This window comes from Sander vitreus, chromosome 4, assembly GCF_031162955.1.
Source record: "Sander vitreus isolate 19-12246 chromosome 4, sanVit1, whole genome shotgun sequence".
NCBI classification, from domain to species: domain Eukaryota; kingdom Metazoa; phylum Chordata; class Actinopteri; order Perciformes; family Percidae; genus Sander; species Sander vitreus.
The window spans coordinates 6,494,234-6,507,817 of NC_135858.1; the positions used below are offsets into that span (position 1 = coordinate 6,494,234).

The 13,584-nt window shown below is 42.0% G+C and overlaps 1 protein-coding gene across 1 annotated transcript in view; it reads left to right on the plus strand.

Moving 5' to 3' along the window:
* The first annotated feature begins 1,045 nt into the window (after positions 1 to 1,045).
* suclg2 (succinate-CoA ligase GDP-forming subunit beta) overlaps positions 1,046 to 13,584 on the plus strand; it is a 107,868-nt gene continuing 95,329 nt past the window's right edge. The window contains exon 1 of the mRNA XM_078247916.1: positions 1,046 to 1,146. Coding sequence (XP_078104042.1) covers positions 1,063 to 1,146 — 84 coding nt within the window. The 5' untranslated portion in view covers positions 1,046 to 1,062. The remainder of the gene's footprint in view (positions 1,147 to 13,584) is intronic.

Below are 13,584 nucleotides of genomic sequence, written 5' to 3' on the forward strand. Positions count from 1 at the left end.
CGTGAGCAACCTGTCTGAAAGTTGTAAGTCTTCTGGTAGCTGTGCCAAGAGAAATCTCAATCATTCCGAAAATTGCAGAGACGGAGATCGTATGTATATGTAAGGAGATAACATGGGCACAGGCTAATTATTGCTAACTAAAATGCTAGTTAACATTAGTAATTAAACTTAAACAGCTAATGTAAGTCGAAACTGCCTGTGAGCTTCTCCTGTACTATATGGTAATTCCTCTAATATGTGACACTAAGTCCCGTGGTTATGACACAGTCGTTAGCCTATTTTTACAAAAATGTCTACTACGGAGCCATAATGTGAGGTACAAGGTAATGGAGCCTTTTATACATTGTCGTGTTTCTTTAGAAATAAACAATGGACAAATGGAGTCTTTAAACGCTTCAGATGTAAAGTTATTCACTGTCAAAGTGACGTCAAAATGAATGGCAGTCAATGGGATGTCAGTGAGTGCTTGTTAGCATCAAAACGGCGCCATAGGATCTACGCGTTGTGAGGAGAAGCTTACCCCCTTGGCATGAACGCAGCAAAAGTCGGACACAAATCTAACCGGCATGCATTGGGCGGCGATCGCCGGTGATCGATTCTGCGCAGACCTGGCTCATCTCGAACGAGCCTAATGTTAGCGAAATCTAGCCCCAGTTTCCCACCTCTGATTCCCACATGAAGTGACGTGAATGATGACGTTTTCACTGGGAAAAAATGTTTTTCCCATGCCCGGTAAATTGGCTACAACAAATGCCTATTACTATTCATTGGATTATGCATGCCATGACAACTTTAAATCTCAAACTTCACTACTACTGTACACTTCAACTGTAGCCTACTGTAACGCTCTTAAATATGACTGCACTGTACGGAACGTGCACTTTAATTTGGGACTTTTCTGCGGAGGATCCATGCAGAGCTTTCGCCGCAGCCTATGTGTGTGCATGTTCGCCGTGCCTCCTTTTCAAGCTCCGCCCTTGTCTGCCAGTTGACCTATGAACGGCTCTGTGCTAACTCGCACATGCTCCCGACGTCACATCTCTTTTTGGTCTTCCTGTCAACATGGCGACATCCATGGCATCCCAGGCTGCAGCAAGAGGACTGAGGACAGCAACCTCAAAGCACATACTTCTGGACAAACTCAAGGTACTTTTACCGCTTACTTTTTCTGACGATGCGGTTTTCACCTCGCACGGGTGGGTTCTGCTGCCGTATGTCCGATGCCATCGTCTCAGGGAGCTGTTAGTGAAGCTACGCGGCTAGCAGGTTAGCATGTCTGACCAGAGAGAGCTTTGACCATGGGTTTGACGGATCAAAGTTGAACAGTGTGACAGTCCGCTGATGATGTAACGTTAAGGACACTGTCATCACGGCGTCCTATAGCGCTGTAACCTAATCATTGTAATCATGCAGCTCTTGTAATGTGAAGACTGTTCTTCAAAATTAGTTATTTTATTCATGTTTTTATTCAAATTAGTTATTCGACAGGAAATTTTCTGAGGTAAACGTCACTAAACTCTTCACTAAACTCTTCACTAATGTTTGTTACAAAATTCTAAGTACAGCATTTATCTGTCACTCTCGACATTGACCTGTGTGTGTGTGTGTGTGTGTGTGTGTGTGTGTGTGTGTGTGTGTGTGTGTGTGTGTGCGCGCGCGCACTAACACGTGCTAACAGAGTATTAGTTCTTGAATTGGCACATTTCCAAAAAAAAAATAAAAAAGTTTTCCTTTCAGTCTTTACATCATATTTATTTGTTTATTTTTAATAGTAATGGCTGTGCGAGCACATGCATAGGGAGATATAGCTGAATACTGTCATCAGGACATAGCTCACTGCCATATCAGGTAAGACCACAGTGAAAAGGTTTTAAACTATTGCACTTTGATCCCCCAGTGTCTGTTTGCTCCACAGCTCGCAGAATTTATCAGATTAGGTTTGGTCAATGTACAAATGGCAAATGATTACAGTTACATCGTCATCCATTTTGCAAACAAAGCATTGACAACAAAATGCTGCCAAAGCCACGAAAAAAAAGGAATCCGAAATAAAGCCCAATGCCTTGTATTGACTAACAATCAAATGCAATCTTACCGAGAAGAAAGCAGAGTTGTTTTTTCGTAAGAAATTTCAAAGGTTCAGGGGAAGAGAATGAATATATCTGCATGTTCTGCTACAAGCGGTGCCTCCGTCTGATAATTTTCTTCTCAGTCAGCAGGGTGGGAAATTAGCACTGCACGCCAATGGCGGGTACTTTTTCAAAGTGGCGGGTGACTTTGCCTTGTATACCATCCACAGTGGCATCTGCCTGTGCATAAGCACCGGAAAAAGCCGTGGTGCCGCTGCAAAATAGTGTCGGGAAGGAACTTGTTTTGGTGGAACGTGTTTAAGTCGTGCAACAGAGTAATTCATTTGATTGGTTTTCAGCGCTAGTCCGTGACACATATAGCTGAGCTGAGGTACAGACGAAAGGAAAATTATTGGTTAAAGAAATGTGGCGACATAGGCCTATCCCCGGTGTCAGCAGTAGCTATGAATGTACAAACTTTTGAGGGCGAAGTAAAGAAAAAGAAAAGGTACTTTTCGAACAAGTGGCGCATTGATGACGAAGGGAAAACGATTGAATGGCTAGCCTACCTTCCCGACGACCAGTCCATGCACTGTACTTACTGTCAAACCTACGCATCGTCAGAAAATGCAAACAATTCGTTCGTTAGAGGAACAACTAACCTTAAATTAGAGGCAATAAAAGACCGCAAGTCATCCAAGTCTCATATCAAGTGCACTGCCATACAGCCACTGTGGCTGGTGGATGGAGCTAATTTCCCAGTCAGTCAGTCAGTCAGCATCAGAGATCTGGTCTTTTTGGCACTGTGTCTGTGTAAATGTTTGTTACACTAGTGCAGATGTCCTGACTGAAAGGACAGAGCCAGAACCTGTTTTTGCTGTAAACATTGGTCCAGTCAAGTAGGCACACTCTGTTTGGCACAGATGGACGGTTCATTCTCATGTCATATTTATTTTTTACACGCCTGCTTTTGCTGCCTTGATATATATTTGGTACTGATGGAGCCTTTACACTTGAAACAGTTTTTAAATTGAGTGGCATATGGAGTTTATGACAGCTGGTGTGCCTGGAGCACAGTGGTTTACATTAAACCCAGGATTTAAAATGGCGTGTGCTTTATATTGCAAATACCTATACATTTAAATATTTCTTCATCCGGATTCTCAAGATCAGCATTGGATGTTCTGAGCAATATGGCAAGAGTAAACATGGTCATCAGGATGCAGCCTAGAGCTTTTACTGATTAGTGTGCTCGTAGGAACTTCACAGAACCACAGTTCTTTCTTTATGTATTTCTTTGGGACAAATTACAAAAACCTGAAGAGATTTACAAGTAAACTTGACAGCTGAGATAATACTTAGGCTATTTAACAGGACTGAAAGTGATTGATGATGTATATTGTTAACCATACCAAAGAATCTGTTCCAACAAGGACAGGAAATACCACAAACATGCGTGTCATTTCCACTGCATAGTTCGGCTCGACTCAACCCACTTTGGGTACCAGGTGCCTCACTCTATTTCGTTATCCACCGAGGACTCAGTGGAGTGGGCCAACGGCGCGTTTTACTGCCATGACATCATCTTAAAACTTGCTAGATCCTTTCATCGGCAACAATGTCTGCACTTGTTAATTGTACGTCGTGGTGTATGGCTGAGGGCGTTTTCACACATGAAAGTCCGGACCAACGTTCATGTTTTTGTACATTGTATACATTTGATCTGGTAAGTTTTGGTACTAAGTGCACTAAAGATCTATACGTGACAAAACTACGTCCTGCCTTCATCACATACGTGAGCTGCGTCTCCAGATACTTAGAATTGATTGGTTTGTAGACGGGCTTCCCCGTCCTCTCGTGTCCTCTCTCCGTGTCTGAGTTTTTTCAACTGACTGCTGCTCTCCCCTAGGCCTACTGCTGCGGCTTTTTTGGTTTTGTTGTGATGTTGAGAAGCAAAGACATTGGAACTTTCTTCCTGGAGCATTTATTCAGAGACAAACGGAATCCTACACTGTACATTTACTACCACTTAACAAATAAACTGCTGATGTATTCTCTGCTCTGATATCCGACAGCTGTCTGCTCTGAGCGCTGACACTGTTACCGTCTCTCACGTACACATAGGCACCGAGCTATTCCTTAAAGGAGCTTCCCCGGTCTTGTAAACGCAAGGAGAGCCTGCCAGAGCTTCTTGTATTTGGTCCGAAAGTCCGAACCATCCAAAAAATGCTTTCACACTATAAACGAACCGGACCGAGACCACCTCTTTTGATCCGGACCGTGGTCCGGGGGAGGTTTCACACCTGTAATGTTGGTTCGGATCAAACTGAAAAGTCCGAAAGTGGGTTGTCACTTTTTTTAAAAATCTGGCGCGAGTTAATAAAACGATTGCATGTTGAGTGCGTATGTCGTGTGATATGACATATAATTAACACAATAATCATTGTTTAGTTATCATCGACTGTCTTCTATCCTATCTAAATGGCGAGTTTGTGCAGGATGTCGCGCAGCTCTTCGCGCTGTTCTCTGACCAGTCAGTGGTCTCCAGGGTTTTAACTCCACCTTTTAAGTATCGGCATCATCTCGCTTGGAAACTCGACCTAGGTGGTACCAAAACAATACCAGGTACTAATCATAACTTTTGCTAATTGAAAACCAAAACGGAGCGAGTTGAGTTGAGTAAAGCCAAGCCGTACCATGCAGTGGAAACGGATATTAGCTCTTCACTAGAGATGCACCGATTGACCAGCTGGTGACCGAAATTGGCCGATTTTCACGTGATCGGCCATGACCGGCGACCGGCCGGCCGGTCAGTCTGACATATGCCGATTTTATGCCGGTCAAATGCACTCGGGCGCCGCATGATTAACATCGCGCAACATGAGCATCACACGTGCACACGCGGGGTTTCGGCTACATGCATGTAGCAGCGGCACACCGCTAAAGCTGTTTATGAAATGTCATAAAGTCGTAATTATACACGGCTCTGCAGCGGCGTCTGCTCTACTGATCTCAGGCGGTCAGCCGGCGACTTTTGCGCGCAGAAACTCGAGTGACGATAATTACCTCTTCCGAAGAGTCCTTCATGTTTTGTTTTTTTAATCCTCCGTGTCCTCCCTGGCTACAAGTAACTGCGTGGTGGAAGGGTGGGGCCTGGGGCGGTGCGTGATTATGCAAGGCTTGTGTCATGTGGATGCAACAACAGTGGTGTTGTTATTGCTTAGAATTCCGCATGGGGGCGACAGAAACTATGCACTGTAGCTTTAACACCTTGGAGATCTAATGTCTCCAACAGCAGGGATTAGAAGCATTTCACGAAACAAGTAGTCAGACAATCGGAGAAACATTCCTGAAATAAATGACGCTACTGACAGCACTCCAAATTTACAAACGACAGAGCTACGTGTTGAAATCGACCGGAATTCTCCTTTTAAGAGATGCAAGTAGAAATTATAAGGAACATTTATATTTATGTTCAATTCAGCCCAAATGCAATCAAGCTTTTGCACACACCCATTATAACCCACATTAGAAAAGAACTTTATCCATTTAAAATGAACAATTGTCACATTTAAACAGAACTAATCATTTTTATACAGGCGCTGAAGTAAATAATTAGCCTACACACAACACTTATCCACATAGGCTACACATATCCACATAGGCTATAGCCTACTGTTGGATGTCGAAGATGTATTTCTCAACTTTGCTTTGCTTCGCTACGCTGTACCAGGTTCACACTTCACCTAGGCTACATAAAAGGCAAGACTTTGAAATGTATTCTGTATCGGTGTATGCAGTGGCATGCCCTTAAAAAGTAAACTCTTACAACACTTCTTATCTCACATTTACTGGCTGTTGTACCTGCTTCTCTTTCACCCGTGTCTCTCTCTCTCCTCTTTCTTTTTTTCCTTCTCTCTCTCCCTTGGGCCAGGTGATAAAAGTAATTATCAGGGATTCTCTCTGGTCTGTAGCACAGTATCAGCGCCTGAACGGATTGGCAGCCAGGTATCTCTACAAAAGAATCAAATCAGCTTTGACAGTATGCCAGCTAAGCTGAGGAATTTGATTTGCTATGATTTGTCAACAACAATGCAAAGGACATCATCCCACTATTCCAAATGGTTATACTTCAGGATGCTCTCAAAGTGGGAGTGGGATGTTGTGTTTTTTTTTTTTTTCTCCTGCCCTCTCGCTCACTTTCTCTCTCTCATAAATCACACCTCCTGAATTCTTGTCTGCACAGCGAGATAATGCTCAGGCTGTTTTTCACTGTCGCTGCACAGTGGCGAATTTGTAAATGTTTGCTAATTTGTTTTTTTTAAGGTGTTTCTGCTTAGCAATAACCCAACAGTGTCGAAGCCCAGCATGGTTTGAAGGTAACACTGGGAAGAGAGGTGGCTCAATGAGACTCGGTCCTGAATATTTTACAGACGGGGGTGGAGAGCCCTTTGCTTGCAACGATTCCTTTTGCTGGAACTTCAAACGACGGGCGGCTTCCCCATCTGTCTCAGCAGGAACACATTTACATTTCCTCCCCGCAAGGAATACTGGAGGACGAAGTTAGCTCTAACTGGATTTGAATATTGTTTCACCAAGGTTAATAGCCATTTCTGTAGCTGGTGAGGTGCTTAAGCTTTTTCAATAATTTAGAAGGGCTGCAGTCATTAGGAAATGTTGGCAGCCTCTGAAATGGTGAATGCAATGAGTGAATGCCCTCCTATTAGCTTAACTTCTCCCGTTGTTCCAGTGTAGATAATGAGTGAGATGCTGAAAGTTAGTTGAGAAAACAATGTCAGTGATTGCTGACAGCTGTAATTCACTAAAAGTGCAGTATGTTGAAGATTATGTTTAGCTGTCATACTAGCCTATCCATCATCTTTCGTCATCATCTTTGTTTTGCAGATATGGAGAATAGGGCTGCACGATATTTTGTTTCATCGTCTACATCGCGATGTGCGCATGCGCGATAGTCACATCGCAGGACGTTGCGATGTTGACGCTACAACTTCTTTGCTTTGTTGTTATGGGAAGTGAGGCTCTCCCGTGTGTAGAAAAGTACCGGCAGCTGCCGCTGACACAGTGATGCACATGCTTTTCCATGGGTAGTGAAGCTACAGTAGTCAGTGTTTTATGTTCGCTGCAAAGACAAACTAAATCACCTGATTAATGCAACGTAATCACGACATATCCTGGCCATTTTTCACCGCAGAAAGCTGCTACCAGCCAGGCTAAAGCTAACATAGTTAGCCTAAAGAAACAAGGCGTCTGTCCAACTAACGTTGTGGTTCGGAGCTGCGACGCTGGAAACGTAACACTAATCTACAACAGCAGTCTGTTTCTGATATAACGTCATTTACACTGATTTAAGTGCTCTTGGATACACAGTTTGTTGAAGAGTGTGACATGCAGGCTCTGCATGCACAGCAAACCACCAATCATGATCAATTTATTCAATTTATCAAACAACCAAAGCAGGCCCCACTAGTCGACCACAACCTGACATTTAGAGGAAGCAACATGCATGCATTATTATTTTTCATTTTTCTTTTCTTTACAAAATCACCCAAGTAGTTGAGAATGATTTAGTATTTCTAAATGGGGCTATTTATGTCCTCTTGTAAAACATTGTCTTTTTTTCATAATCGCAATATATATCGCAGGGAAAGAAAATATCGCAATGTAAGTTTTTTTTTCCAATATCGTGCAGGCCTAGTGGAGAACTGAGTTGCCCTCATCAATGTGATGAAGTTTTAACAGGGTCAATCGGCAGCGTGATAATTGTTAAAGTGAGTCAAAGAAATAACATTAAACTTTGTTTGCTCTTTTGATAGATCACCAGTGACACATGATTACATCAGTGAATCTCTCTTCTAGCGCTCACTAATTGCTATTGTTGTGTTAGCAATTCATGAATGTGGCTCCAGGGTATATTCCTGCAACCAAGTTAATGCATGTTGACTTAGATGTATATGGGGGTGAACTTTGACATAGTTGCGCATCCTTGTATTGCCTTCTCCTCATTACTGCGTTATCTTCCACTTTGACTCGACACCTTTGAATATGACTCTGTACACCCGCTCTTATTAACTATGCTAATTACTGAAATCCCTATCTGTAGAGACACAACAGTCAGGTTTTCCTTTCTTAAGCCTGTCTGCATGAGATTAGACCTGCCCTGCTTAAAGACCTGCCAATGATGCAAATCTCACTGATCTAAATCCTGGAGCCATGCTCTACTGCGCCTGCCTCTGTCACTGCTCTAGTGTTCTATTTCTGGCTCTCTAACAGACAGATGTCATTTTTCTCTCTCCATACTCTAATGGGTTGGGCACGACCTTAGCTTTAAAGAGGCATGGACATGGTAAGCTACAAGTGGGTGGTAGCAGTAATGAGAGCAAAAAGTACAAATTTTGTCCCATACATGCAACCGTACATCATTTGTCTCTTCTTTTGCTTTATAGCCTAATGGTCAACATGGTTTTTGATAGCATGAGAAAGTAGCCTGGACATTATGAGGTTTACAATGAAATGTACAAGAGTTTAAAACACCTTTCTGTAGCGTAGCAGCCTAAACAGAAAGTTAAGGCCAATGATTGTGAATGACTAAATGTACTTCAAATGCAGTGGATTAACATACAATGTTACAGTATGTTTGTGAGGATGAGTCATTATGCTTTTGTTAAACCAAATGGCAAAGTGGCTTTAGGATTAACCAGTATTACATCCCTACAATCTTTGCCATTCCCCCTCATCAAACTCTATGGAGGCAGTGCCAAAGGTGAGGACAGAGAGAGGAACGTCTGCCATCAATACTCGGGTACTTTAGTAATTAAAGGAGACCAGGCTAGTTGGCTTTCTAAATTAGCCCATTAATGCTTCATGAGGCATGCTCTTGTTACATGGCTGGCTTTAAGTGGAAATATGCCTGTGATTCACACTGGCCTTTTTATCAAGAAAATCCACATCAACTCTGCTTCTTTGCCTCCTCCATTTCCTTTACTGTGTTTGTCGCCTCTCTCACAGCTTACTACATAGTGCTTGTCAAGACAGCCTGTATTTATGAGTTGCAATAAGTAGCAAACTTCCACCTCATTAGCAGAAAAACATTCTACTGCAATCTGTATGGCAATGATTTTGATATACACTCTGAGTACTGCTCTGATTCAGCCTGTGCTCATGGAAGTGGACACTATAGAGTTCCCTTTTAAATTCTTCCCGGATGGTTAGCTAAATGGATGGGGAAAAGAGACGAGTTCATAACCTGAAAGGGAACAAATCAATTACATAGAATTGATGAACTGGCTATCTGTTCATTTCTTAAACATTTGATAATGCCCCTTAAGGAGCATTCTGGTTAATTAACTCTGCAGTCATTTGTCGTCACTAATAAGGCAGTATCATTTCAAAGGGGTTAGGGTCTGGCCATGACAAGTAATGAGGATTTTAATCTCACCAGACATCTGGGGATACCACTGTATAATATGAGATATTTGGTGCCGTATGAAAGCTCCAGTGGTCCACTAGCTGTTGTTAGCAGTTTAGAACAAAACGCTAGATGTTTTGTGCCAGCTCTACCATCAGATCAAGTGTTTCCATTATTGTACCTTTTCACACAGGAAATAGTTATCATTCCCAGGGTTTAATGTTTGTTGAAAATGTAATGTGTTAGTGCAACACAACAACACTGAACCTTTCCTTTCAGAAAATACATAAAAAAAAAGAGAAAACAAACAAAAAGCAAATGACCAAATGTTGTTTTTCACCTCTTTTAAATTAAAAAAAATAAAAAACTTTACCAAGCTTCTTTCAATGCTAGCATTAATGATCACTAAACACAAAGTACAGCTGAGCTGGGTGGGAATTAGTTTTGCAGGTGTTTAGTCATAAACCAAATATTTGACCTGTTGATTAGGGTCAAGGGATCAAAAAAGTTATAACTATTTATCCTGAGGGGAACATGAAGGTGTGTACCACATGGCAACCCATCTAATAGTTGTTGAGATATTTCACTGGAAACAGCAAATGTCAACCTCATGGTGGCGCTAGATGAAAAGTCAGGGAATCACCAACATCTAGGATTCAAGAATTCATTGTAGAAATATTTCAACTTGCTCGCATGATGTGAGTTATGCGAATTTTGCATGTTCGTGTGTTCATGTCATTTGTGTCACCTGCCACAAATTTGTGTCTATTCGCGTCTTTGGATTGACTTTGTATGTAATCGCACTGCGCGAAACACTCGTTTTGCATTTGGTGTGAACACACTGTAAGGCAGGCCATTTCAGATTTTGATAGGAGAAGAATACCCTGTGGTCATTAGGACAGTCACTAGGAGGACGTCCAGAGTCCTAAAATGATCTCAAAAGCCCCTTTGAAGCCCTCCATGATTGGAGTCCTCTAAGCTTCTCATCCTGATCTTAAGGAGTTTGATGTGTTCCACATCAATACAGATTTGCAACTTCCTCATTATTATGCCTGCTTAAAATTGTGCCTTAGCCTTAGTAGCTACGAAAGCAATGGCCTTTTTGTTTATTTTTGCGTAGGCTCTTAGGAATTGATCCTGGATTGACATATTAAGAGTTTTTCCCTAAAGCCCCTGACACACCAACCTGACGGCTGACCGTCGGCAGAAAAGGCAGTCGGACTGATCAATCGACTCCCCGAGGTCCGAAAAGTGCCTTGGAACACACCAAAGCGACGCCGTCTTGAGCGTACGCAAGTCAGGTCGGCCAAAATGAAGGCCGACAGCTCCTCCAACGGACGACGGAATGGAACACACCGAACAGACGACGGCCGATTATCGGGTTGGTGTGTCAGGGCCATAATGGAGCTGCACTTTGTCCAGCTACTGAGACTTGTTAATCATGATAGCCTCTTTGAGAGTTGGATGGTTTGGTGTGCTCAAGGTATTTTCTGAATCCCTACTGTTCTTTACTGTCTTAATGCAGATCTTAATAGTGCTTAAAGTAATTTGTTATTATTTTTTTTTTTTACTTCTGAGGGCTGGTGGTGAGTAGGATTGGGCATCGCAAACCGGTTCCAACTTGGAATCGCTTCAATCATTACGATTCCAATGGAATCGTCTTTTTCATTGAAATCGTTGGGAAAATTTGGTTTAGAATCTGATCATCGGTTTTAAATTTAACACAGGTAACTAGAATTTGGTTTTGGTAGCTGCCACTGTACTTCCAGGCACTTGTGTTGCAGACATGGAGCACAGTAAGCGGTGCTCTAAAGTGTGGCTTTATTTTACGTTGAAAATGCCTGGTAAAGCTGTAAACCACCATTGGGGAAAAAAAACTAAAATCCTCTTATCTGTGAAATAAGCATGTGACCCGTGTTTACTCCACCCCTTAAAGAATTGGAATCGAGAATCGATAAGAACCGGAATCGAAAAGAAAAATCGGGAATCAGAATTGTTAAAATCAAAACCACGCCCAACCTTACTGGTGAGTGATGAAGGCTCTTGTTCAGGTGTCTTATTTATTGGCTCATGCAGCACCAACCACTTTGTATTTGTCTTTCACATCATCAGTCAGTGCAGTCTTTCCAACATGTCCACTGCTGTACTTCATCTAGCAGAGCACTGGGTATCGTAGGTTCTCATACCGATGTCAGTTAAACAAAGAAAACACAGCCCCAAAATGCACAGTAGGACTTGTATTTACCGACATTAAAAAAAATGACATCATGCCCACATGTCTACATATTATTGCAGTAAATGACCTCCAATACAATGCTATACAACAAATAATTAAAGGGATATTTCACCGTTGGAAAGACGAATATATCTTTAAATTGGGTCACTTATGTAGTAGAAATGTGAAAAAAAGTATAGAAATTGGTGCCTTCTAAGCCGAGATAAGCCAGAAAAATGTGTTTTTGGCTCATGTGGATGAAAGACACCAAATCCCAGAATGCACTTGCTTCGCTGCTTTAGACTCCACTCCGAAGCCACGCCTACCGTTACAGACCGACAGTGAGGCAGCATTCAACTCAAATGTGTTTTATTGTCATGTCAACCATATAGCTACACGAAACAACGTTTCACTGGGGCTCTAGTGTTACACATTTAAAATATATAAAAACGACATTATATAAAAACAACATACGAAACAGGCTACATTTAGCTAGTGCACACACATATGCTCCGTAAAGTTCAGCTAACGCATACTAGCATTAGCGCTTGGTAGACTGTAAACCCGATTATAAACAGTCGTAAGTTTGCGTGGACTGTAGAATGGTCAGCATTTAATAGTCACAAACTCCACCAGCAGTTAGCATGTAGTTGGATACAAGCAGCTAATTTCTGCACAAGTCTGTGTTAACACAGCCCATCTCCACTCTTAGCCGGCGACAGAGAAACGGGCTGGATAGTCAGGTCCACTGTTGTTTCCACAACAACGAAAACACAGCAGTGTCTGTTGGGTCGTTGGGAGTTTCGTCGGACAACAAACACAAGTTTGCCACCCGCAAACTCCTTCAACGTTCCCCGCTGATGATGTCCCTTTACCGGCCAGAGGCATCGAGGTTCTAAAATTTCCTTCGGGATGAATAAATCTATCTATCTAAAGTTTTGATGCTGAGAAGCCACTAAAGCTACGCGAGGGTTCAAGATGGCTGGAGTTTTGTTTCGTGAAATTTCTGAGAATTTTCATCGGCAGTCCAACCCCCTATGGGCGGAAATAGGTCCTACTACTGGCTGTAGTCCATAGCCTCTGGGCAAAAAGCCTCTTATGGCGCAAAATGACGATTTTTGCATCATAAGAGGCTTTTTTCCAGACCCACAATACAGAGATCTCTCGTCTCGGGGGGACATGAGGGAGGGAAGCACGGTCATTCAAAAATACTACCGGGTTTCTACTGATACAAAGCTTAATGCTAAATCGGTGAAGTATCCCTTTAACTTAGTAATACGGAGTTGATTCAACACTCACAGTAAGGGTCACAACGGTAATAGTTTTATAGTTTTTGCAAGGCTGTTGCATTGGTTTGTATGTCAGTGGAGCAGCAACTTATAATTATTTTCATTATAGATTAATCAACTTATTTTCTTGTTTAGTTGAATAATGAAAAATCGGTGTCTCTATAATAATATATATGTAATGTCCAGAACCCATGACGGCATTAAAATGTCTTGTCAGTCCAATCCATTTACTATTCTAGAATAAAGAATTGTTGCAAATTGATATTGTGTCAGTGGATGATTCAACTAATTGTTTAAGCTCTACATGTAGGTGTTTGTGCACAATGCTGAGTAATCGCATAAATTGCTGCATTCATCTAGTTGTCATCTTATGATTGACGACTAGATGTATTCATAATTAATTACTACTGAAATTAACATAGCATGTATGACTTTTATGGCATTATAAAGATGGCATGGGGATTGTTGAAACCACAGTGCTGACGTCCTTAGTGAAAAATAAATAGACTGTGTTCAGATATAATGTTGCCTTAGTGTTACCAACTGCCAGAGCAGAATCGCATCTTCACTCACTATTGGCTGGAT